The sequence below is a fragment of the Dryobates pubescens genome, chromosome 29, assembly GCF_014839835.1.
Source record: "Dryobates pubescens isolate bDryPub1 chromosome 29, bDryPub1.pri, whole genome shotgun sequence".
In the NCBI taxonomy this organism is placed as follows: Eukaryota; Metazoa; Chordata; class Aves; order Piciformes; family Picidae; genus Dryobates; species Dryobates pubescens.
The window spans coordinates 10,395,677-10,421,029 of record NC_071640.1 but is presented as its reverse complement, the minus strand read 5'-3'; the positions used below and the strand labels follow the sequence as shown (position 1 = coordinate 10,421,029).

General features: G+C 54.9%; 1 protein-coding gene across 2 annotated transcripts in view; it reads right to left on the bottom strand.

Moving 5' to 3' along the window:
• WHRN (whirlin) overlaps positions 1–9,756 on the bottom strand; it is a 70,099-nt gene extending 60,343 nt beyond the window's left edge. For both annotated transcript variants that reach the window (XM_054174379.1, XM_054174380.1), the window contains exon 1: positions 9,137–9,756. In XM_054174379.1, coding sequence (XP_054030354.1) covers positions 9,137–9,736 — 600 coding nt within the window. In that variant the 5' untranslated portion in view covers positions 9,737–9,756. The remainder of the gene's footprint in view (positions 1–9,136) is intronic.
• Between the last annotated feature and the right edge of the window lie 15,597 nt (positions 9,757–25,353).

Here is a 25,353-nt window from a genome sequence, read left to right as displayed (position 1 = left end):
GGTTAGCCTGGAGAAGAGAAGGCTGAGGGGGAATCTTATCAATGCTTACAAATAGCTGAGAGGTGGCTGTCAGGAAGTTGAGGCCAGGCTCTTCTCAGTGGTCCCCAGTGACAGGACAAGAGGCAGTGGGCACAAACTTGAACACAGCAAGTTCCATCTAAACACAAGAAGGAACATCTCTACTGTGAGGGTGGCAGAGCCCTGGAGCAGGCTGCCCAGAGGTGGTGGAGTCTCCTTCTCTGCAGACCTTCAAGGCCCACATGGACATGTTCCTGTGTGACCTGCCCTAGGTGACCTGCTCTGGCAGTGGGGTTGCACTCAATCTTCAGAGGTCCCTTCCAACCCCTAGCAGCTGCACTCAATCTTCAGAGGTCCCTTCCAACCCCTAGCAGTTGCACTATTGCCATCTACAACTACCTGAAGGGAGGTTGCAGCCAGGTGGGGGTTGGTCTCTTCTCCCAGGCAAGCAGCACCAGAATAAGAGGACACAGTCTCAAGCTGTGCCAGGGGAGGTTTAGGTTGGATGTTACGAAGAAATTCTTCACCAAGAGAGATTGGTCATGGGAATGTGCTGCCCAGGGAGGTGGTGGAGTCACCATGCCTGGAGGTGTTTAAAAAGAGCCTGGATGAGGCACTCAGTGCCATGGTTTAGTTGATCAGATGGTGTTGGGTGATAGGTTGGACTTGATCTCTGAGGTCTTTTCCAACCTGGTTAATTCTGAACTACAGTCAGTGGCTGCTCAAAGCAGAGGTCCTTCCAGCCTTCCCTGCTAGCACATCCCACCCCAAGAGGCTCAGATGCACTCTGCAAGACCAGCAGCAGACCAGCAGGGACAGAGCTCCTCCAGGCCTCCCAGGACCCCCACTTCACCTGCATTTGCTAAGCACTGGGGGGGCCTGTGACAAGAACTCACAGAGCATCCAGGCAAAAGCAGCTAAGCCAAATGGGTTTTAGCAGCTGCATTGTCAGTTTAGGAGAGGGGATTTAGAGCTGAATAATTCTCTGAGCAGACGTGGCATTGAGGAAGGTGTCAAGAAAAATCCATCTTGCTCTGCCTCCCCTGAGGGGAACAGAGTAAAAGACCTTTGAAGCCAGCAGGTGTGCTGCACACTGATGCTTCTGTTCCCTTCTCCTGGGCACTGAGGGAGGCTTTTATCCTTGGGGCTATCTTAGCAGTTTCCCTGAGGCTGGAAGTGTTTATTTACAAGGGGCCCACTAAATAATGTTTGTGCTGCAAGAGCTCAAGGATGGCCTAACAATACCAGGCCTGATGAAGGAGCCTGGTCCCAATGCCAAGTGCTATCATCCTTGCATTATGAGGAGAGGAGAGATTAAGGACCTCATTCTAATCCTTCCCATCAGTATAATGTCATTTGATTTCATTAGGGCTGATTGTGATTTGCTGGGGTAATGAAGGGAAACAGATGACTAACTAACTTGCCCACTGAGGGAAATCAGTGGCAGAGTAGCAAACCTAACCTGCTCCTAAACTCCAGGGGAACAGCTAAACAAACATCCCCAGTGATGCTCTCTATGTGCAGGTTCACCCTGCTCCAAGTCACACAAGATAGGAATTTGATCACAGTGACCAGGGAGCATCCCCCCTCAGCCCCACAGCCAGGCCCTCCACACCAGCTGAGGTCCCAGCACTCGAGCCTGCTCCACTGTGTCATCAGATCTGCCTGTGAAACCAAGAACATCACCTCCCAGATCTACACTGGCACTGCCAGCAGCCCTTCCCTTAAAGGAGCATTTAAGCTCATTTGAAATGCAGATGTCTCCAAGTTCAAGAGGGATCCTTTTCCCCCTCTCCCCTTTTTCCTCAAGGGAGATCCTGGTGGCTTTATGCTTTCCTCCCTCTGCCCCTGAGCTCAGCTGGCTTCTGTTTGCAGGACAGAAAAGCAGAGGAGAAGCCTGGGGCACTGAACAGCAGTGGTGTTTCAAGTTGTAAGGACTTGTTTGGAGCAGCTCTGGGGCTTTCATGTTTCTAAGCAGACCCAGAGAGCAAGGGACAGGTTATGACTGTAATTATTATGGTAAGTCAGATCTTTCTTCTCCACACTTCAGCTATCTGAGATCTCCAAGACAGGGAGAGCTTTCTAGGCTCTGGATCAGTTACTAGCTTCTAAAAATAGACAGAAGCAGGCAGGCATTTGAAGGAAGGAGCCAAATACCTCCAGAGAATCAGGGGATCAATCATCTAAACCATGGCTGTGTGATGTCACAGAATCACAAAGAATCACAGATTGCTTTGGATTGGAAGGGACCTTCAGAGGTCATCTTGCCCAACCCCCCTGCAGGCAGCAAGGACTCCTCCAACTACATCAGGTTGCTCAAGGTCCCATCAAGTTAGACCTTGAGTGTCTCCAGGGATGGGACCTGCACCACATTTCTGGGCAACCTGTTCCAGGATTTCACCACCCCCCCTGTGCAGAACTTCCTCCTGCTGTCCAACCTAAATCTCCCCTGCTCCAGTTCCAAACCACTGCCCCTTGTCCTGTCACCACAAGCTCTTCTAAACAGTCCCTCCACAGCCTGCCTGCAGGTCCTTCAGATATTGAAATGCAGCTCCAAGGTCTCCCTGGAACCTTCTGTGCTCCAGGCTGAACCACCCCAACTCTCCCAGCCTGCAGTCATAGGAGAGATTCTCCAGTCCTCTGATCATTTCTGCAGCCTCCTCTGGCCCCACTCCACCAGCTCCAGGTCCCTCCTGTGTTGAGGGCTCCAGATCTGGACCCAGTCCCACAGGTGAGGTCTGAGCAGAGCAGAGAGGCAGAATCCCCTCTCTGCATCTTGCTGGCCACGCTTGTTTTGATGCCACCCAGGATGCCATTGGCCTTCTGGGCTGCAAGTGCCCATTGCTGGCTCATGCCCACAATTCCATGCACTCAGAAGGGTTAAAAAGCAACCAAAGAAACCGAGCTGCATCCACTCCTACAGGCTGTTCCCATGTACAGCACAGTGGTGCTTCCTGACTACAGCATACGAGCAGCCTCAGATAACCATAATCAATTAATTGGGTATCACAAGAAACAGCAGAATGAAATCTGCTTTCTTGTAAGCTGCCTGCAAAGTAAATCTGCTCTAAACATGCTTCTGAGGCTCAGGGCTGCACATCTCTCTTGTCATCTCTCAGTGGCCCTGCAGCAGTAGCACAGGCAACAAGCAGCTGGAGCTTTTTCTACCTCATAGGAGACGTTACGGTCACTGCAGAAATCACCTTGCTTGCAGTCATCAAAATCCAAAGGAACAGAAGATGAAAACACAACTTGAATCTCCCTTTAATCATATTTTAATGCCCACTTGGCACTACAGGAGAGGCTGATTTGGAAGTCCTCTGAGCAAAGAGCCTGTGCCCAAGCTGCGATCCCCAGCGCCGCAGCCCAGCCGAGAGCCAGCAGAGCCTGCTGCTGGAGACCTTTGCCTCGGCACTGGCACACCTGTCTCATCAGCAGCCTTCCCCCCAGCCCCACCATGCCTGCAGCAGACCCACACCTTCCCTCCAATGCCACTCTGAAGGCTCAAAGACAGTAGGCTTGAACTAGCCCAAATCCCTCAGAACAAGCCCAGTGCAGGGCCACCGGCTTTGGCAAAGCCACCACAGATTCACACCAAGATGAGAGCCACGCTCCCCGAGAGCAAGGCACACAAATCAGGCTGTGTTTGGTGCTTTGGATCAAGCTTATCTGGGTTTACTCAGCTGTCAGCACAAACAGCCACAGCAGGGCAAACAGCAGAGTCAGTGCAGCTGTTTTGAGGTGGAGCTCATCAAGCCAAACACTCAACTGGGAATCACAGGATTGTGACTGGGAGAGATGTTTAAGAGCAAGTCCAACCATTAACTGCCAGGTCACCACTAAACCATGGCCCTCAGCAAAGCAGCTGGACAGCTTTTAAGCCCCTCCATCACTGACCTGGGCAACCCAGGCTTGACAACCTTTTTGGGGAAGAAATTGTCCCTCATCTCCAACCTAAACCTCCCCTGGTGCAATTCCAGGCCATTTCCTCTCATCCTATCCCTTGTTACTAGGGAGAAGAAATCAAGCCCAGCATGGCTCCACTCTCAGGGAGTTGTAGAGAGCAAAAGGTAAAGGTTAAGAAGCTGGTTGTTAAGTCAATTGATTTGGAGTGCAATGAGGTCACCCCTAAGCCTCCTTTTCTCCAGGCTGAACAGCCCCAGCCCCCTCAGCTGCTCCCCACAAGGCTTGTGCTCCAGACCCTTCACTACCTTCCTCATCCATCAGTCATGATCCTTTCCACTTTCTCCTGTTCCCTTCCTCTGCAAACAATTTGAAGGACACAAAAACCTACTGCAAGGTAACACAAGTGAGGGGTGAGGGACACAGTGAGTGCAAGTTTAGTGCAAACTCCTGACTAGAGGAGAATCACCTCCCTGGGTAACAGTTTGATGATCTAAACCCACAAGCAGCTCAATTTTAACTGCTCTGGACACAACATTCCAGCTCATCAATACAAACATCCAGCACAAGTGCTATGATATCAACCATGTACTGCATAGCAGAGCTGCTGAGTGCCAAGTGAGCTCTAAAAATATGATTCACAGAATCATAGAACAGTTTGGGTTGGAAGGGACCTTGAAGATCATCCAGTTCCAACCCTCCTGCCACAAGCAGGGACACCTCCCACCAGCCCAGGTTGCTCAAAGCCTCACCCAGCCTAGTCTCAAACACTCCTAGGGAGGGAGCATCCACAACCTCCCTGGGCAACCTGTTCCAGTGTCTCACCTCCCTCACTGGAAAGAATTTCTTCTCAATCTCCACTCTCAATCTCTTCCAGCTCAAAGCCATTGCCCCTTGTCCTTTTACTTCAAGCCCTTATCAAAAGTCTCTCCCCAGCATTATACTTTTACATCCTGGAGCCCCTTTCATGTACTGGGAGGCTGCTCTAAGGTCTCCCTGGAGCCTTCTCTTCTCCAGGCTGAATGGCCTCAACTCTCCCAGCCTGTCCCCCTAGGGGAGGTTCTCCAGCCCCTCTGATCATCTGAACAACCTCCCCTGAACCTGCTCTGACAGTTCCATGGCCCTCCTATGCTGGGGGCACCAGAACTGGCTACAGTACTGCAGATGGGGTCTCACATGAACAGATAAGCTTCTTCACTTCCTCCACAATTCACACAGCAGTGCTCTTTTTGCTCAAGTGCCATCTTGAATGCTGGAATGGCAGAGCTGGTAATTGTAGTGAAGCCTCTTAACTCTGATTTGGACCAAAACAACAAGCACAAGGCAGACAGGGCACGAAACTCTGCTGCTCACATAAAGGTTAAGCAGCTGGTTGTTAAGCCAATTGATTTGGAGTGCTAAGGGTAATCTTGCCCTTCACATCAGAATCCCACTCTTTAATTTAATTTACACTAAAACATCTCCTAAACCCCACTGCAGAGGGAGCAGGGGACCAGGCAGCTTGCAGCTAGGACATGGTGCAGCAATTTTGCTCTTTCCCAGGATGGCAGCTTTCAGCTAGCGCCATGCCTCCAGCTCCTCGTGCATCACATCTCTGAGCAATGCCTGGAACAGAAGGCAGGAGACAGAAATTGCTCCTATCCCACTGTCTGTCTCTCTCTTGCCAGAGGGAAGAGCTGGAAATGGCTGGGATACTCCTGCACAGGCGTGCATGGGAAGGTGGCAACCAAGCCAGCACGACTGGGTGCAGTAACTGCTGGGTTAATACTGGGCTCAGGTTTGGGCCTCTCACTCCAAGGAGGACATTGAGGTGCTGGGATGGGTCCAGGGAAGGGCAAAGCAGCTGGTAAAGGGTCTGGAGAACAGGGCTGGGGAGGAGCAGCTGAGGGACTTGGGGGTGTTAAGTCTGGAGAAGAGGAAGCTGAGGGGGGACCTCATGGCTCTCTACAACTCCCTGATGAGGCTGGAGCCAGCTGGGGGGGGGGGGGGGGGGTCAGTCTCTATTAGTATCAGGTGATAGAACAAGAGGAAATGGCCTGAGATTGTGCCAGGGGAGGGTTAGGTTGAATGCAAGGAAAAATTTCCCTGCAGCAAGACTGGTCAGGGATTGGAACAGGGAGGTAGAGTCCTCATCCCTGGAGGTGTGCAAGAAACATGTGGCCAAGGCACTTTGGGACATGGTTTGATGGCCATGGTGGGGTTAGGTCAATGGTTGGACTTGACCTTAGAGAGTTTTTCCAAGCCAAGCAATTCTAGGATTCTATGAATGCCCTCATGAGGCTGCTGGAGCAAGCCAAGACTATGGATTCATTCACTGCTCTGTCTGAACAACTGCCCTGCTGCCTGCATTCACAGCTGGGCATCACCCTGGCAGACAGAAACTTGATCTCAGTTCAGTAAGCAAGTTTGTCAGGCTCACCCTGGACAGAGTGATGTGCCTGGGAGCAGGCCAGCAGTGGATGAGCCTTCCTGAGCTCTGCAATCGCCTTATGCCCTCAGAGCTTTGACAACTCTCACAACAACACAGTCTGAATATTATGAATAGAAATGCTGCCCCAGACAGACAGCTCCTTGCTGCAGGACAGGCAAGATGGAAGTGCAGCAGGGGAACGAGCTCCTTCTCAGACAGGAATGGAAGCTGTGCTTCAGACAGCTGACAGAGAGCTCACCACATCTACTCCTCTGAAGCAGGCAGACAGCATTTGGGAGAGCTATGCAGCCTTGGGTTTGTGTGAAGAAAGCCTCTCTCTGCTCACCTTTTCCCTCCTTCCCTGCCCTGGGGATCAAATATGGACCAAACCCAAACTCAGGAGCAAACCCAGCTCTGCTGCAAGCCTTTTTATCCAACGTTTCTCTCCACTGACCCACTACAAAGCAGACCAACAGGCACCAGTGAGGATAGCAGGACATAACAATGCTTGCTCTGATCAAGAAGCCCAGACCACAGCCAGAGGCCTTGGGGGAGCTGCTGACACATTGAGATGGGAGACAGATCCCAGGTTTCCAGGGGAAGCAGAGAACATGGGGTCAAGCCACCCTGTACATCACCACTACCTCTTGCCCCTGCAGCTCCAACACCCTGCATGATGTCCAAAACACCGGGCTGAGGTATTTGTGACTCAACCCCAGGGAAAGGCTCCAAAGGCTGCCCTTCAGCATCACTCAGCCCTGATCTACTCTGCATTTCCACCCCCTTGCACACGATCTGCTCCTCACTTCCCCCCCCCCCTTCCAAATGCAGCATGAGAGGACAAGTTAGCACTTGCCTCATTTTAGCATCTCCAGTGGACCTCATAGAGCACTACTGCAGATCACTGCGACTGCTCCCAACTCTTCCCAGCAGCACTACGTGGGTGACAAACCCTCCCCAGGTGTAACACGAGTGTGGAAGATGCCAGCACAGCTGGGTGTGTGTGTGTGTGTCATCAGACTGGTGCTCAAAGAAGTTCAGCTGGCAAGCAGACAATTAAGGTTCTCCTTTCTCTCAGGATCACATTAACAAGGCAGGGCTCTTGTCAGAGAGCAACCCCCTGGCAAACCACATCCTACAGGGACTATTTCTGTGCAAGGAAGCACTTAGTTGCACTCAAAATTAATAGTCTGAAAGGCATCAAGTGCATTAGATTAGAGAACAGACAAAGTGATGTGAATTACCCAGCAGAGTGGGTTGCATTTGAGATCAAGCCACTGAAGAGACCAGAGCATTCCTGACACCTGGTTTCTACCCATCCCACCACCGCTGCCAAAATATGGGAGGCTATTTTCCTCCCCAGACTTCAGGGCACAAAACTGCAGAGTGACTTCCCAAAGCTTCCACCACTGCTGCCCTCTCATTAGGGAGGAAAAACAAACTCCCAAAAGTCTTTTCTCTGCTCTCAGATTCCCAGGGACTCCTTCCCAAGCTGGAAGATGTGCCCTGACCTCGGGCAGAGGTTTAGAGAGGGGCAGGGAGGATGCAGGCCGGTAGGGAGGACGCTGCTCAGAGCCCTGCAAGATGAACGCAGCGCGCACGGAGCAGGCTGCCAACAGAAGCTCTTGAGCTTATCACAGGGGAATGACAACACAAACAGCCTCAAAACAGCCTTGTGTCACCCCAGACCCCAGCTCTCCACCCACTGCCTACAAAGTGTTGCCCTAAAAACAGATTCTCCAGCTCAAAAGGTCTGTGTTGGGTGCTGCTGGGCCACAGGGACGCTTTGGGCTGAGCCCAGCAGCCACAAGATAATCTCTGGGCATGCTTTGGGTGGCATTTTTGCCTCAAAACACAAAGCTTTAAGTGAAAACCCGACGGCTTATGGAGGTGCCCGATGGAGCCTTACAAGAGAGCTGACACCAGCAGCACCCCTGCTGCTATACACAACAGGTCTCCAGGGCTGGAAACGCTCTGCGGGAAACGCTGGGGACACTTTGGTTGTGTAACTGTTCTCCTTCTCCCCCCGACACAGAGGGATGTGGGATCTGCCTTGGGCACCGTGCGCTCCCGGGGAGAGGGGCACAGTAGGGACTGCTCTGCTTCTCCGTGCCTCAGTTTCCCTACGTTTGGGAGAAGAAAACACGGTCTAGAGGTTGGAGTACCTGACTTAAAACCCGGTTCAAGCAGATTCCCAACTTCCGCGAACCTCCCAGAGCGAGCAGAAGGCAAAAGCAGCAGAGCTGCGTTTCACAGACGTGGGGATAAAGTATTGCCCGGGACCGAAGGGACGAACCTAGCACGGTCGGAGCTGCGGCTGACGCCAGCAGGAGCCCGGCAGCTCCTTACCGCCTGTGCCAACGGCGGTCATCATTAACGGCACGGGAAACTTCGCTGCTGCCGCCCGTACGGCAGCGGGGCGATCGCCCCGGCTCAATGTAAAACCGGCACAGGCTAGATGAAAGGGCTGCCGGTTCCACTGCCGCGGTTCCGGAGAGGAGAGACCCATGGGCTGTCGTCCCACGGGCTACAGCGGGACGGCGCAGCCGTCGCAGCGGGAGAGAACGAAGCTGGACGGGGCACACGGAGGCAACACCGAGTAAAGGCGGAGAAAAGGATGCAGGGAGCGCGATGGACACACGCAGAGCCACCGGCTCCGAGGGGCGCAGCGGGACGGGGCACACGGGCAACGAACCGCGGGACCACGTTGCAGGGGAGCGCAGGACGGGACGCGGGTGAAGCAGAGCCCGGGCCGCGGCAAGACGAGAGGCACAGCAGCCGGAGCCCGGTTGGGAGCCGGCTCACCTTTACAGCCTCGGCGTGGGTCACCCTGTCCAGAGACTTGCCGTTGACACCCAGGATCTGGTCGCCGACGCGCAGCCCCTCACGCTCGGCCAGGGAGCCCGGTTCCACCAGGGACACATAGATGCCGACGCCGTGCTCGGCCCCGCCGCGGATGCTGAAGCCCAGCCCCTCGTGGGCTTTGCTCCGCCGCAGGGTCACCTGCCGTAGCTCACCGGAGTACACCGGCGACGGGGTCGGGGCAGGTGGGGGCCGGCTAGGCGGCGGCAGGTAGGGCCCTTCGGCGGTATACTGGTCGAAGAGGAGCTGGTCGGAGCGCGGCAGGACGAGGCGGAGCAGCGGCAGGAGCTGCCGGCGGCGGGGACCGTCGAGGAGAGCACGGAGGGAGCGCACCAGGTCGCAGACGTTGCGGCGGCCGTGGTATGCATTGAGGCAGAGGATGAAGCGCTCCCGCTCCGACTCACTCAGCAGCGCCGTCAGCGCCTGGTGCAGCCGCCGCACGTTAGCCGACAGCGGGCGCGGAGCCGGTCCCGCCGCCGAGCCTAGCGAGCCCGACGAGGAGGAGGAGGAGTGCACCGACACGCCGTCCAGCTCCGCGCTCATCTCGCCGGACTAGGACCGGACCGGACAGGACCTGCCTGCCCCGTCCCAGCCCCGACCCACCGCAGGCGCTGCCCCGGTCGGCACCGTCCACCCCGCTCCGCCGAGCCGCGCGCCCGCGGCGCCTCGCGGCGGCTCTCCCGGAAGTGACGTGCCGGCCGTTGCCGGGCGACGCGTTATACAGAGCGGCACGCGGACCGCCCCGCTCCGCCCCCGGCGCTCATTGGCTGTGGGTCGCACCGGGGGCGGGGCCAGGGTGGTGGCCGCCCGGGCTGAGGCCTGCGCGCAGCTCATCGCAGGGGTGGGGGTGCGCGGTGGGGACAGGGAGCTGGGCATGGGGTGGCAGGGCAGGGTGGCAGAGCAGGGTGCACGGTGGGGACAGAGAGCTGGGCACGGGGGGGCAGGGCAGGGTGGCAGGGCAGGGTGCACGGTGGGGACAGGGAGCTGGGCATGGGGTGGCAGGGCAGGGTGGCAGAGCAGGGTGCACGGTGGGGACAGGGAGCTGGGCATGGGGTGGCAGGGCAGGGTGGCAGAGCAGGGTGCGCGGTGGGGACAGAGAGCTGGGCATGGGGTGGCAGGGCAGGGTGGCAGAGCAGGGTGCGCGGTGGGGACAGAGAGCTGGGCATGGGGTAGCAGGGCAGGATGGCAGGGCAGGGTGCACGGTGGGGACAGGGAGCTGGGCATGGGGTGGCAGGGCAGGGTGGCAGGGCAGGGTGCACGGTGGGGACAGGGAGCTGGGCATGGGGTGGCAGGGCAGGGTGCACGGTGGGGACAGGGAGCTGGGCATGGGGTGGCAGGGCAGGGTGCACGGTGGGGACAGAGAGCTGGGCATGGGGTGGCAGGGCAGGGTGCACGGTGGGGACAGAGAGCTGGGCATGGGGTGGCAGGGCAGGATGGCAGGGCAGGGTGCACGGTGGGGACAGAGAGCTGGGCATGGGGTGGCAGGGCAGGGTGGCAGGGCAGGGTGGCAGGGCAGGGTGCACGATGGGGACAGAGAGCTGGGCATGGGGTGTCAGGGCAGGGTGCACGGTGGGGATAGAGAGCTGGGCGCGGGGTGGCAGGGCAGGGTGGCAAGGCAGGGTGCACAGTGGGGACAGAGAGCTGGGCATGGGGTGGCAGGGCAGGGTGGCAGGGCAGGGTGCACAGTGGGGAGCAAGGTGGAGTTGTAGGATGGTAGAGTTGTTTAGTTGGAAGAGAGCTGTAAGGTCACCAAGTTCAGCTGCTAACCCAGCACCCTGCTAAACCAGGTCCCTCAGCACCACATCCTTCCAGGGATGGTCACTCCACCAGTGCCCTGAGCAGCCTGTGCCAGGCCTTGACAACCCTTTTGGGGAAAAAAACTCTTCCTGGTGTCCAACCTAAACTCCCCTGGTGCAACTTGAGGTTGTTTCTTCTTGTCCTGCCACTTGTTCCTTGGGAGAAGAGACCAACCTCCACCTAACTCTAACCTCCATTCAGGGAGTTACAGAGAGCCAGAAGGTCTCTCCTCAGCCTCCTTGTCTCCAGACTAGAGAACCCTAGTTCCCTCAGCTGCTCCTCCAGACCTGTTCTGCAGACCCTGCACCAGCTTCATTGCCCTTCTTTGGACATGCTCCAGCCCAGGCCCCTCAGTGGCTCATGTTTAGCTGGCTGTTGACCAACATCTCCAGGTCATTCTCTACCAGGCAGCTTTCCAGCCACTCTGCTCCAAGCCTGGAATTTTAATGGGGTTGTTGTGACCCAAGTACGGGACAAAGCACTTGGCATTGTTTGACCTCATATAGCTGGATGGATCCAACCTCCTCAAATCCCTCTGTAGAGTCTTATCCTCAGTCCTTCCATTCTTCCTCTGGCCTGGCCTCCTGCTCACAGAGCAGCAGAAGTGGCTTTCCCCAGGCCCATCCATGCCATAGAAGTGACCAACTCCCAGCACCCACAAATGGGACACAGAAGAAAGCCCCTTTGGCAGGCAGAGGGAGACCCTGGAGAACAGACCACCTGGGGTACATGGCACCCATTCCATGACCCATGGGGTTGGTTTTCCATTGCCCAGTGTGCCAGCTGGTGGAGTGCTGGTAATTGTAATGGCTAAATTATAGCACTGGCAACTCATCCATTCAGCTGAGAACTTCAGCACCAGCTCCCTTTTAATCACAAGCTATTGAGATCAAGTCACAGACATTACTGACAGGGTGTTGAAGCAGTTTATGTTGTCAGGCTTGGAGTCAAACCCAACCTCGCTGCAATGAAGCTCCTTCATTCAGCAAACACAGCCAGCCTGGAGAAGGTCCTCCTGTGAGGGATCCTGGGGACTGAGATCCAGAGATCGAGGAGCTGGCAGGGCAACAGGGAGCTGGATCTGCAAGCCACAGGGAGTGTCAGGGGGTTGAGTGTGGTCTGCAGGTCAAGAGAGGTCATTCGTTGCCTTTGCTCTGCTCTGGACCCCACCTTGAATACTGCATCCAGTTCTGGTGTCCCCATCATAAGAACTGTGAACTGTTGGAGCGAGTCCAGAAGAGGGCCACAAAGATGGTCCAAGGGCTGGAGCAGCTCTGCTATGAGGCCAGGCTGAGGGAGCTGGGGGTGTCCAGCCTGGAGAGGAGCAGACTCCAGGGGGAACCTTAGAGCTGCCTTCCAGTACCTGAAAGGCTCCTACAGGAAGGCTGGGGAGGGACTTTTCCTGAGGGTGTCTAGAGACAGGACAAGGGAGAATGGTTTGAAGCTGAGGGAGAGTAGGTTCAGGCTGGATCTGAGTAAGAAGTTCTTCAGTATGAGGGTGGTGAGACTCTGGAACAGGATGCCCAGGGAGGCTGTGGATGCTCCCTCCTTGGAGGTGTTGAAGGCTATGGTGGATGAGGCCTTGAGCAACCACATCTGGCTGAGAGGTGTCCCTGCCCATGGCAGGGAGGTTGGGGCAGATGATCTCTGAGATCCCTTCCAACCTGAGCCATTCTATGACCCTTACTCAGGACACTGCCACTCTCTTCTCTGCTCCCACATCCCTCACTTCAGGTGTAAAAAGGAAGCGTCAGGATTCAAAGTCAGTGGGGAAATCCAGGGCCAGCTTTTCCCGCTGCAGGATGGCTTACTTCTCCCTGCAGGAGGTTTTAGTCCCATTAACACCTCTGGGGCACTGGGGCAAGAGGACCATTCTCCACCTCAGCCCTTTGAAACCTTTCAGCCTTCACTGAAGTGCCTTCTATCTGCGGCAGCAGAGGAGGATTAAACCTCATTTGTCAGACGCGCCTCGATAGCAAGGGAATTCGTTTTGTTGGTGGGCATGATGGAAGAGCTTTAACAGCTGCATTACAAGCAGCCCTGATGCCTGGAAGCTTTGTTGGAGCTCTCAGTGCCTTGTTTAAAACAAAGCTAAACAAAGCAGATTGCTGATTGAAATTCGGGTTCTAAGGGCGGGGGATAAATAAGCAGATGGAGCAGGCGACGCTGCTGGAAAGAGAAGGGACAACACAGGAGAGAGAGAAGGGACAACACAGGAGAGAGAGAAGGGACAACACAGGAGAGAAAAGTGAGGGGAAGCACAGATACACCCACAGCAGCCAAACACAACCAGAGGAAAGCAAGCAGGGGGTTGTGTGGTTGTGGCTTGGGCTCCAAACGCTGGTTTACTGCTTCAGCACCCTGCCGGGAGACTCCTCTATTTAAAGCAGGATCCTCACAAGTAGCTCAGCATCTCCCAACCTTTTTGGTGTCTCCTAGGAGAAGGCACCAAGTGTGTCAACACAAGCCTCCTGCAGAGTGAGGGGCCTCTGAGCTGTGCTGGCTGGGAAGTGGAGCAGCACACCCGGTTCTCCCCACTTCAGCAGAGCGTGGCAGTGCCCTGGCTGCAGACCCCAGGGGGATTTCATGGCTGGATGGGTCTGGTGGTGCTTGGGGTGGTCAGCATGGAGAGACTCCAGGGGGAACCTTAGAGCTGCCTTGCAGTACCTGAAAGGATCCTACAGGAAGGCTGGGGAGGGACTTTTCCTGAGGTTGTGTAGAGACAAACAAGGGGGAATGGTTTGAAGCTGAGGGAGAGTAGGTTTAGGCTGGATCTGAGTAAGAAGTTCTTCAGTATGAGGGTGGTGAGGCTCTGGAATAGGTTGCCCTGAGTGGTTGTGGATGCCTCCTCCCTGGAGGCATTTGAGGCCAGGTTGGATGAGGCCCTGAGCAGCCAAGTCTGGCTGAGAGGTGTCTGTGCCCATGGCAGGGCTGCTGCAGGAGGTGATCTCTGAGGTCTCTTCCAACTTAAGCCTTTCTGTGATATCACAGACCCATAGAACTGTTGAGGTTGGAAGAGACCTTTGAGATCATCAAATCCAACCACTCACTCAGACCTCCCAATCCCTCCACTACTGCTGAGCCACTGCCACTGAACCACATCCCTTGTATGCTCCTTGAAATTTTGACCATGGAAACTATCACAAATCCAATGTCCCAAGCCTAAACCAGGACCTTCTGGTGGCCTTTCAGTACTTCAAGGGGCTGAGCAGGCAGCTGGGGGCAGACTTTGGAGCAGGGCCTGTTGTGACAGGACAAGGGGTGATGGCTTGAAACTAAAATAGGCAGATTCAGACTGGAGAGAAGGAAGAAACATTTGACACTGATGGTGGTGAGACCCCGGCTCAGGTTGCCAAGAGAGGTGGTGGCTGCACCATCCTTGGAACCATGCCAGGTCAGGCTGTTTGGGGCTCTGAGCAACCTGCTCTAGTTGCACATGTGTCTGCTGACTGCAGGGAGGTTGGAGTCCATGACCTTTAAAGGTCTCTTCCAACCCAAGCCTTCCCATGACTGGAAGAAGTTCAGTCCAGTGCTGCCCAGCAGAAACACACACAACAACATAGAATCATAGAATCAATTAGGTTGGAAAAGACCTCAGAGATCATCAAGTCCAAGCTGTCACCCAACACCTCCTGACAACTAAACCATGGCTCCAAGTGCCACATCCAATCCCCTCTTGAACACCTCCAGGGATGGGGACTCCACCACCTCCCTGGGCAGCACATCCCCATGGCCAATCTCTCTTGCTGGGAAGAACTTTCTCCTCACCTCCAGCCTCAACTTCCCCTGGCACAGCTTGGGACTGTGTCCTCTTGTTCTGGGGCTGCTTGCCTGGGAGAAGAGACCAACCCCCACCTGGATACAACCTCCCTGCAGGGAGTTGGAGAGAGCAAGAAGGTCTCCCCTGAGCCTCCTCCTCTCCAGGCTAAGCAACCCCAGCTCCCTCAGCCTCTCCTCCCAGGGCTGTGCTCCAGACCCCTCCCCAGCTTTGTTGCCCTTCTCTGGACACCTTCCAGCATCTCAACATCTTTCCTAACCTGAGGGGCCCAGAACTGGACACAGGACTCCAGGTGTGGCCTCAGCAGTGCTGAGCACAGGGCACAATGACCTCCCTGCTCCTGCTGGCCACCCTGTTCCTGATGCAGGCCAGGATGCCATTGGCCTTCTTGGCCCCCTGGGCACACTGCATCCACATGAGACTGGGAACGAATTCTGGTTTCTTGCTGCTACTACAGCCATGCCAGTGGAAGCTGGCCACCCTTGGGGTGCCCCATCCAGCTGCCACTTGCCATAAGCCAACTCTGAGGCACCTCTTTGGGTGGGATGCCAGTCCTAGCTTCTGCTCCCAGAACACACACACAGGTTTAGATTGTTCATGCATCTTGCCAGCTGGATCTTTGTTGTGCCCCCAGCCAGGGACCCCCCACTGCTTTTCCTTTGGAGGAGAAAAGGCTTGAGATCCTCTGACAGAACCTCAGCTTTGCAGTGGAGCTGATTTATTTCCAGGGGCTTTATCCTTTGCACTGCTTCCAGTGCTTAAGCCACGCAGCTGAGAGTGAGCAGCACACAGCCTCGGGCCAGAGGGGAGTGAGAGGCTTCACCCAGCTCCTGGGCACAGGATTGTTCCCACAGCTGAGTGAAACCTCTGCAGGCTTTCTCAGCACAAGTAATGCTGCTGAGCAGATGCCTCACAGCAGGTTGCCATGCCCATGCAGGGCTGGGAGGCTCCAGAGGCCAGATTCTCACTGCTGTCAAACCCTGGAGGTGTTTGCAGCCAGGCTGGAGGTGGCTGTGAGCAACCTGCTGTAGTGTGAGGTGTCCCTGCCCATGGCAGGGGGGTTGGGACTGGCTGAGCCTTGAGGTTCCTTCCAACCCTGACAATTCCATGATTCTAAAATAGTCCTTTGAGAAAGGGAGCTGTGCCAGGTGGGTAGCTGGCAGACACTGAGCATGTCCAGAGAAGGGCAACAAAGCTGGGGAGGGCTCTGGAGAACAGGGCTGGTGAGGGGCAGCTGAGGGAACTGGGGGTGTTTAGCCTGGAGAAGAGGAGGCTCAGGGGAGACCTCATTGCTCTCTTACAGCTGCCTGAATGGAGGTTGGAGTCAGGTGGAGATTGGTCTGTTCAACCAAGTAAAAACTTGAGGAAACAGCCTCAGATTGCACCAAGGGATGTCCAGGATGGATATTAGGAAGAATTTTTTTCTCTTAAAGGGTTATCAGACCCTGGAACAGGCAGCCCAGGGAGGTGGTGGAGTCACCATCCCTGGAGGTAGTTAAGAGTCATGTAGAGGTAGTGCTTAGTGATTTGGTTTAATTGAGGAGCTGTCAATGCTAGCTAATAACTGAACTCCATGAGCTTAAAGGTCTGTTCCAATCTGATCAATTCTGTGATGCTCTGGCAGCAAGTGGTCAGGATGGAAAGGCATTGGATGGAAAGGGCAATTCCTCTGCAGTCCTTTGGAGTGGAGAGAAAAAACCTGAGGCAAGTCCTGGCTGAACTGGACTTTTGTTAGCTGGAGGAGCTACACAGCCCCCAGCAACAGAGCTCCAGCACCCTCAGACAGAGCTGGTGGAGCAGTTGGATGTTGTGTAGGCACAACCTGCAGAGAGCATTTCAGCTCCAAGCACCTGCCTTGTGCAGCAGAGTTCCTCAAGGCTGGTGAGAGCCAAGAAGGTGTTATCTGTTTTCCTTTTTAAACCACCCTTGCAGCACAAAATAATCTGGTGCCTTTGCTAAGTGCCAGCTAAACAAATTGCCTAACCTTTCTGCTTTAATCCATTGTAATCACTTTCCAGAGCACTCTTTGAGAAGTGAGCTCCCTCTTTCCAGAGCAGCTGCTCTCCTAATTAAAAGGCACTGTAGCAAGAAGACAAGGGAATGTGATTCTGCTTGGAAATGCCTTGCTGCAGAGCTGGAGGATGAGCTGAGCTGTGAGGAGGGCCGGGGAGGAAGCAGCAGCTGCCTGTGCTGCTAGGCTCCTTAAGAGAGTATTAGGAGATGGCTGGCACTCGGGGCTGCCTCCTGGCTAAATCCCTGTTTAGCAGATTGGCTCCAAACCCTCTGGCCCTGGCTGGCTGGGCTGGTTTGTGCAGCTTGAACATGTGCTTTCCTCAGCATGGGCCAGGAGCAGCTGAGGGCTGCGGTTAAGAGGGCTGCAGAAAGAGCCAACAGGGAGGAAAAAGCACGGTGAGGGTTTGCAAACACAAGCCCTGGGCCCCCTGGATTCCAGCACACCTCACTACTTGTCTTGCGGTAGAAGCAGCAGGAGCAGGGAAGTCATTGTGCCCTGTACTCAGCACTGCTTAGGCCACACCTGGAGTCCTGTGTCCAGTTCTGGGCTCCTCAGTTTAAGAAGGACATTGAGAGACTTGAAGATGTCCAGAGAAGGGCAATGAGGCTGGGGAGGGGTCTGGAGCACAGCCCTGTGAGGAGAGGCTGAGGGAGCTGGGGTTGCTTAGCCTGGAGAAGAGGAAGCTCAGGGGAGACCTTCTTGCTCTCTCCAATTCCCTGAAGGGAGGTTGTAGCCAGGTGGGGGTTGGTCTCTTCTCCCAGGCAAGCAGCACCAGAACAAGAGGACACAGTCTCAAGCTGTGCCAGGGGAGGTTTAGGCTGGAGGTGAGGAGAATGTGGAATGTGCTGCCCAGGGAGGTGGTGGAGTCCCCATCCCTGGAGGTGTTGAAAAAGGGGTTGGATGTAGCACTTGGAGCCATGGTTTAGTTGTCAGGAGGTGTTAGGTATTAGGTGGTAGGTTGGACTTGATGATCTCTGAGGTCTTTTCCAACTTTATTGATTCTATGATTCTATGACAAGCTGAACCCAGCACAATTCAGCCCCCAGGCTGCCATATGAGATAGTCTGATGGTTTAGCTCTGAGTTAGGAGAATATCATGATCCAGGAATACTCCCAATGTCTGTTTGCTGCCGTGGGTAATCAGAACGAGTTCAACCTGGCACATCCCAGCCAGCAGCCAAGGGCAGGTGCAGAAGCTTCACCACCTCCCCGTTTGTCCTTGTGGTTAAAGCTGAATCCAGCAGAATTCAGTCCCAAGGTTTGAAGGTTCAGGCAGGCAGAGGAGGTGGGAACTGAGATTCTTCCTAAATCCTTCTGTATCAGCAAATCTTTACACACACAGTGCTGAGTGCCACGCTGAGACTGTTGCAGAGCGAAGCCGGCCTGAAACAGGTTCAACTGGCTGGTAATTTGTTGGTTCCCATCGTGAAAGTGATCAAAGAGGAGGATTTTAGCTCCAAACCTCTGAAACCTACTGTTTCCACGAGGTGAACACCACAGGATTACAGTTTAGATGCTGCTTGGATTAAAACAAGTTGATCAAATCAAGCAGAGGACTGCAGGTGAGACTGCTGCGCCACAAAGATGTTGGTTCGATGCCATTTCAATGCTTGGCCACTTACTGAAAGCCAAAGTCAAAGCAATTCCAATGAAAAGCAGGTTTGGGGAGAGCATTTGCTGCAGCTAGAGCTACATTTTGTGGTGAAAACCCCTTGCAGCTACAAGAAGTTTCCCCCAGCTTTGCCTGCAGTGATCTCCTCCCTGTGCCAGCACCGAGTGTAGCTCTGCATCACGGTGCCAGCCAGTGGGAGAGCTGCAATCCTCCTCCCTCTCCAGCAATTTCTTGCACTTAGGCTCCCTTGAGTCCTCTTTGAGATGCCTGAAAGAAACAGCCACTTGCATCACCAGCTTTTTAGCCTTTTCTTTCCTTTTGGGGGGCTTGTTTGTTTCGTTTTGTTTTGTAATGCCCAGCACAAACCATCGGTAAGTCACAAGGTGGCCCTGGGCAGGCAGAGCAGGGACTGGCTTCACAGGGTGTCAGGGCAGGCAGAGCAGGGACTGGCTTCACAGGGTGTCAGGGCAGGCAGAGCAGGGACTGGCTTCACAGGATGTCAGGGGTTGGAAGGGACCTCTGAAGATCATTGAGTCCAACCCCCCTGCCAGAGCAGGACCATACAATCCAGCTCAGGTCACACAGGAACACATCCAGACAGGCCTTGCAAGTCTCCAGAGAAGGAGACTCCACAACCTCTCTGGGCAGCCTGTTCCAGTGCTCTGTGACCCTCATAGTAAAGAACTTCTCCTTGTGTTGAGGTGGAACCTGCTGTGCTGCAGCTTACATCCATTGCTCCTTGCCCTATCCCAGGGAGCAAGTGAGCAGAGCCTGTGCCCTCCCTCCTGACCCCACAGCAGTCACTGCAGCTGGAGAGCACCAAATGCATGGGAGGGAAGCCCAGCCCCTCTCTGAAGAGCTCTCCTAATATATTCAACAATCCCAGAGCAGGCTGAGCATCACACAGCTCATTCGTGCAAGTTCAGCCTCCCAGCAGGTGGGAAATTCAGGGGCTTCACTCACACTGAGAACTGACAAACTTGCACAGAGCTCAGCTGGTTGAAGATATTTATCTCATTTGAAGACATTTATCTCATTCAAATGAATTGGTCTGAGTCTGTCTTGGAAGAAAGTGTAGATACAGAGACTGTGGTCTAGAGGATGGTGGAACAGTTTGCCCAGGGAGGTGGTGGAAGCCCCATCCTGCAGACATTCAAGGCCAGGCTTGATGAGGCTCTGAGCAACCTGAACTGGTTGGGGAAATCCCTGCTGACAGCAGGGGAGTTGGACAAGATGACCTTTGAGGGTCCCTTCCAACACCATGCAGTCTGTGTCCTAGGGGCAAGTGCAACACAAGAAGCTCAGCAGGCAGCAGCTCACTCCTGCTGTGACAACACAAATTGCTTCAGGAGCACTCAGCAGTTCTCTTCCTCAGGCACATTCACCTCCCCAGGGGTCTGCTGAGTTTTCCTCCCCACTCAACCCTCACCACAGATTTAGAGGCTGAAATGTTGGCCAGGTTATACTGTGGGACCCTAGAGGTGAGCAAACCTTTCCCAGAGCACCTCTGTCCTGGTGAGATGATTTACACCACGTTTGCTCCAGGTACTCAGAGAAGCAATAGGGCTGCAGGGTCCCACTCCTATTCTTATCATACTATCATAGAATCAGGCAGGGTTGGAAGGGACCACAAGGATCATCCACTTCCAACCCCCCTGCCATGGGCAGGGACACCCCACACTAGATCAGCCTGCCCAGAGCCTCATCCAGCCTGTGCTTAAACACCTTCAGGGATGGGGCCCCAGCCACCTCCCTGGACAACCCATTCCAGGGCTTCACCACTCTCATGGGGAAGAACTTCCTCCTCACCTCCAGCCTGAATCTTCCCACCTCCAGCTTCATTCCATCCCCCCTAGTCCTATCACTACCTGAGATCCTGAGCAGTCCCTCCCCAGCCTTCTTGGAGCCCCCTTCAGATACTGGAAGGCCACAATGAGGTCACCTTGGAGCCTTCTCTTCTCCAGGCTGAACAGCCCCAACTCCTTCAGTCTGTCCTCACAGCAGAGGTGCTCCAGCCCTCTGCTCATCCTCCTGGCCCTGCTCTGGACACCTTCCAGCACCTCCAGATCCCTCTTGCAATAGGGGCTCCAGAACTGGACACAGTACTCCAGGTGGGGTCTCCCCAGAGCTGAGCAGAGGGGGAGAATCCCCTCCCTTGCCCTGCTGGCCACACTTCTCTTCATGCAGCCCAGGCTCTGGTTGGCTTTCCAGGCTGCAAGTGCTCACTGAGAGCTCCTGGTGAGCTCCCCCAGCACCCCCAAGGCTCTCTCCTCAGGGCTGCTTTCCAGCCAGTCCCTGCCCAGCCTGGATTTGTGCCTGGGATTGCCTGGACCCAGCTGCAGGACCCTGTCCTCGGTCTTGTTGAACCTCCTGAGGTTGGCTTGTGCCCACCTCTCCAGCCTGTCCAGGTCCCTCTGGATGGCATCCCTGCCCTCCAGGGTGTCTGCTGCACCACACAGCTTGGTGTCAGAAGCAAACTTGCCTACAAAGCCATCTCTGCTGGCCTAGAGGGGGATGCTCTCTGCTTTGCAAGAAGACCATCAGAAGAAAAGAAAAGGTTAATGAGGTACTAATCACTATGGATTTGTAGTGCATGGAACACACTAAATGCCCACTGCCATCGATTAAATGTAGCAGGGCAAAGGCATCTAATCAATCACAGCAGCCAGTGGATTTTCTTTTCTTTCTCCAAATGAATTTCATACCATCAGGAAACATGCTGAGGGAAGCCAGGGCACCAGGCTCTGGCCCAACAAGCATGGCTGGCTGAGCAGCTCCAGCCCCAGTTCCCCCCCAGCACCCACTGCAGGTCAGCAGCTAGCTTGCTGCTGGGCCAGGCTCTGCTGATGGGGCTCCAGGAGGCTTCACTGAACAGGTTACAAAGAGGATTTGGGAGCATGGAGGGAGAGGAAGAGAAGCCAGGACAAGCTTGGGTCCTGGATCCTTTCTCTGCAGGCTTTCCTTCTTTGACTTGCTGATTCCAACCTTATTGATTCTATGATTCTATGACTTCATTGCCACAGCAATGCAGGGAGGGTTGGAAGCCCTCTGCTGTGAGGCCAGGATGAGAGGTTGTTCAGCCTGGAGAAGAGAAGGCTCCAGGTAGTCCTTCTGGTGGCCTTGCAGTGCTTAAAGGGCTGAGCAGAAAGCTGGGGACAGATCTTTGAGCAGGGCCTGATGTGATAGGGCAAGGGGTGATGGATTGGAATGAAGAGAGGGAGAATCAGATTAAAGAGAAGGAAGAAATGTTTGACCCTGAGGGTGGTGAGAGCCTGTCCCAGGCTGCCCAGAGAGGTGGGAGCTGCCCCATGCCTGGAACCATTCCAGGTGAGGTTGGTTGGGGCTCTGAGCAAGCTGCTCTAGCTGCAGATGTCCTGCTGGCTGCAGTTGGGGTGGACTAGATGTCCCTTAAAGGTCTCTTCCAACTCAAACCAGTCTGGGATTCTATGATCCCAACCCCCTCTTTTCTTGTAGAATTTAGATGGAGAGGAGAGGAGAGGTTCGGAGAGGAGAGGTTCGGAGAGGAGAGGTTCGGAGAGGAGAGGTTCGGAGAGGAGAGGTTCGGAGAGGTTCGGACTGTTCTGAAGGCTGAAAGTTCTCCTGAAGTGAAAGGCTTCCCATAGCAAACAGATCACATAAACCAGACTCAAGGTTCTCATCAGGTTTCTGAAACTCCCTAGAGAAGGAGTCCAGATTTCTCTTAGGGAAACAAAGAGAACCAGGTGTAGACACTAGGAGACAAAGAGAAGCCTTCTACAACCAGGTGTAGGCACTGGGAGACAAAGAGAAGCCTTCTACAACCAGGTGTAGGCACTGGGAGACAAAGAGAAGCCTTCTACAACCAGGTGTAGGCACTGGGAGACAAAGGGAAGCCTTCTACAACCAGGTGTAGGCACTGGGAGACAAAGGGAAGCCTTCTACAACCAGGTGTAGGCACTGGGAGACAAAGGGAAGCCTTCTACAACCAGGTGTAGGCACTGGGAGACAAAGGGAAGCCTTCTACAACCAGGTGTAGGCACTGGGAGACAAAGGGAAGCCTTCTACAACCAGGTGTAGGCACTAGGAGACAAAAGGAAGCCTTCTACAACCAGGTGTAGGCACTGGGAGACAAAGAGAAGCACTCCCTGCCCTGGCCTTGAGCCGTGGTGGCCAGCTGGAGCCCGGGGAAGGGCAGAGCCCGGGGAGGGCTCTCCTGGCCAGCGCCAGGCAGGCAAGAGGCTGGGCTGGCAGGAGAAGATGAGACTAATTACAGCTGTGGTCCCCTGACTCACGCACGCTAATGCCTGTGGATAGATCTGTAATGCTCTCAATTCCCGCTCATTAGCAGAGGCGGCGGAGACAAGACAGGCGCTCTTCTGGCAGCCTTTAAACCCTGCCACATTTCCCCGCTGACTCCGATTACGTTTTTAAACGCTCCTGCTCCCCCGAGGCAGGGCTGCCTCGCCCTGCGAGCGCTCAGCACGGCGGATCGGCTCCAAGCTGAGCTCCCGGAGCTGGCAGTGATGACCTGACCCCAGGCTTCCCCTTCCCCGTGTCCTGAGCAAAGCAGAGATTCCCCTGGCACAAGCTGCCAAGGCACCAGCTCATCCTTTCCACACGCCTTTACATCCTCAGGCTAGGGTTAAACTGAGCATTTTCTAGGGCCTGCACTGAACGACAGACTCGTGGGGGCTGGAAGGGACCTCCCTGCCAAAGCAGGGCACCCCCAGCAGCTTGCCCAGGAGCACAATGCCCAGGGGGGGTTGGAATCTCTCCAGAGAAGGAGACTCCAGAACTGTGGGCAGCCTGCTCCAGCAGCCTCACACCAAAGCAGTTTCTCCTCCTGTTCAGATGGAGCCTCCTGGGTTCCAGTTTGTGCCCAGCGCCCCTTGGCCTGTCCCTGGGCACCACTGAGAAGAGTCTGGCCCCAGCCTCTTGCCTTCCACCCTTTAGCTCTTGCTGAGCATTGCTCAGCTCCCCTCTGGGGCTACTCTTCTCCAGGGCTCTCAGCCTTTGCTCCTCACAGAGATGCTCCAGGCCCCTCAGCACCTCTGTAGCCTTCCCTGGAGTCTCTCTTGAACTGGGGAGCCCAGAACTGGACTCAGTACTCCAGATATGGTCTCACTAGGGCAGAGCAGAGGGGAAGGAGAACCTTCTTAGAATCATAGAATCAATAAGGTTGGAAGAGACCTCAAAGATCATCAAGTCCAAGCTGTCACCCAACACCTCCTGATAACTAAACCACGTCTCCAAGTGCCACATCCAATCCCCTCTTGAACACCTCCAGGGATGGGGACTCCACCACCTCCCTGGGCAGCACATTCCAATGGCCAATCTCTCTTGATGGGAAGAACTTCTTCCTATCATCCAGCCTAAACCTCCCCTGGCACAGCTTGAGACTGTGTCCTCTTGTTCTGGTGCTGCTTGCCTGGGAGAAGAGACCAACCCCCACCTGGCTCCAACCTCCCTTTAGGGAGTTGGAGAGAGCAAGAAGGTCTCCCCTGAGCCTCCTCTTCTGCAGGCTAAGCAACCCCAGCTCCCTCAGCCTCTCCTCCCAGGGCTGTGCTCCAGACCCCTCCCCAGCCTTGTTGCCCTTCTCTGAACACCTTCAAGAGTCTCAATGTCCTTCTGAAATTGAGGGGCCCAGGCCTGGACACAGACCTGCTGGCCACACTCTTCTTACTGCACCCCAGGAGACCATTTGCCTGGCCACAAGAGCACTCTGCTGGCTGCTGCTCCTTTGCATGAGGAGGGAGAACTGCAGCAGTGGAGGCTGTAGCTGTGCATGGCAGTGTGTGAACAGTCATGCTCCAGCTGAAGAAGCATAAAACACTTCTGCAGGCACACGAAGCCAATTCTTCTTGTAAGACAACTAGGAGGAGTGAAAGGAACAAATATTTATGGACACATCCTTCACTGATCAGTACCTGCAGTATTTCTACCAGCCCTCCTTGTTCCCAGAGGGTGGTTTAAGCCTTCTGCCCTCCTGAGTCCCTTCTGCCCTCCTGAGTCCTTTTTGCCCTCCTGAGTCCCTTCTGCCCTCCTGAGTCCTTTTTGCCCTCCTGAGTCCTTTTTGCCCTCCTGAGTCCCTTCTGCCCTCCTGAGTCCCTTCTGCCCTCCTGAGTCCCTTCTGCCTATGTCAGGCTTCTCAGAAGGGTCATCATGGCACTGGCCAGCTGGTACTTGGTGGCTACTCATCAGCAGGGTCCCCTCAGAGAGCAGCAGAGGAAGGGATCTCAGTCTGTGGGCACAGTTAGTGACCATGTCCTGAGCTACCAGCCCAAACCTGAGCCAGAGCTGCCCAGTCCACCATGGACCATTAATGAGATTCCCATCTAAAGAAAAGTTGGTGATAGCTAGGGAAAAGCTAAAGCAGCTCCACAGGTTGGTGGTAGAGCCAGCAACAGGTCTCAGCCCAGCAGCCTGGTCCCTCACCTGGACTATGGATTCATTGAATGGTTTGGGTTGGAAGGGACCTGAAAGATCATTTAGTTCCAACCCCCCTGCCATGGGCAGGGACACCTCCCACTAGACCAAGTTGCTCAAGGCCTCATCCAACCTGGCTTTGAACACCTCCAGGGATGGGGCATCCACAGCCACCCTGGGCAACCTGTCCCAGTGTCTCAACACCCTCCCTGGATAGATTTTCTTCCTAATCTCCAGTCTAAATCTCCCCTCTTCCAGCTCAAAGCCATCCCCCCTTGTCCTGTGACAACAATTCCTTGTCAAAAGGCCCTCCCCAGCTCTCCTGTAGCCCACTTCAGGTACTGGAAGGCTGCTCAAAGGTCTCCCTGGAGCCTTCTCCAGGCTGAACAGCTCCAACTCTCAGCCCATCCCCATAGGGGAGCTTCTCCAGCCCTTTCATTACCTTTGTGGCCTCCTCTGGACCCACTCCAGCAGTTTGTCCTTTGTATGCTGTGGGGGGCACCTCTTGTAGTCCACCCTGGGCTGAGGAAGGGATTTCTGCCCCTGGTGGGTAC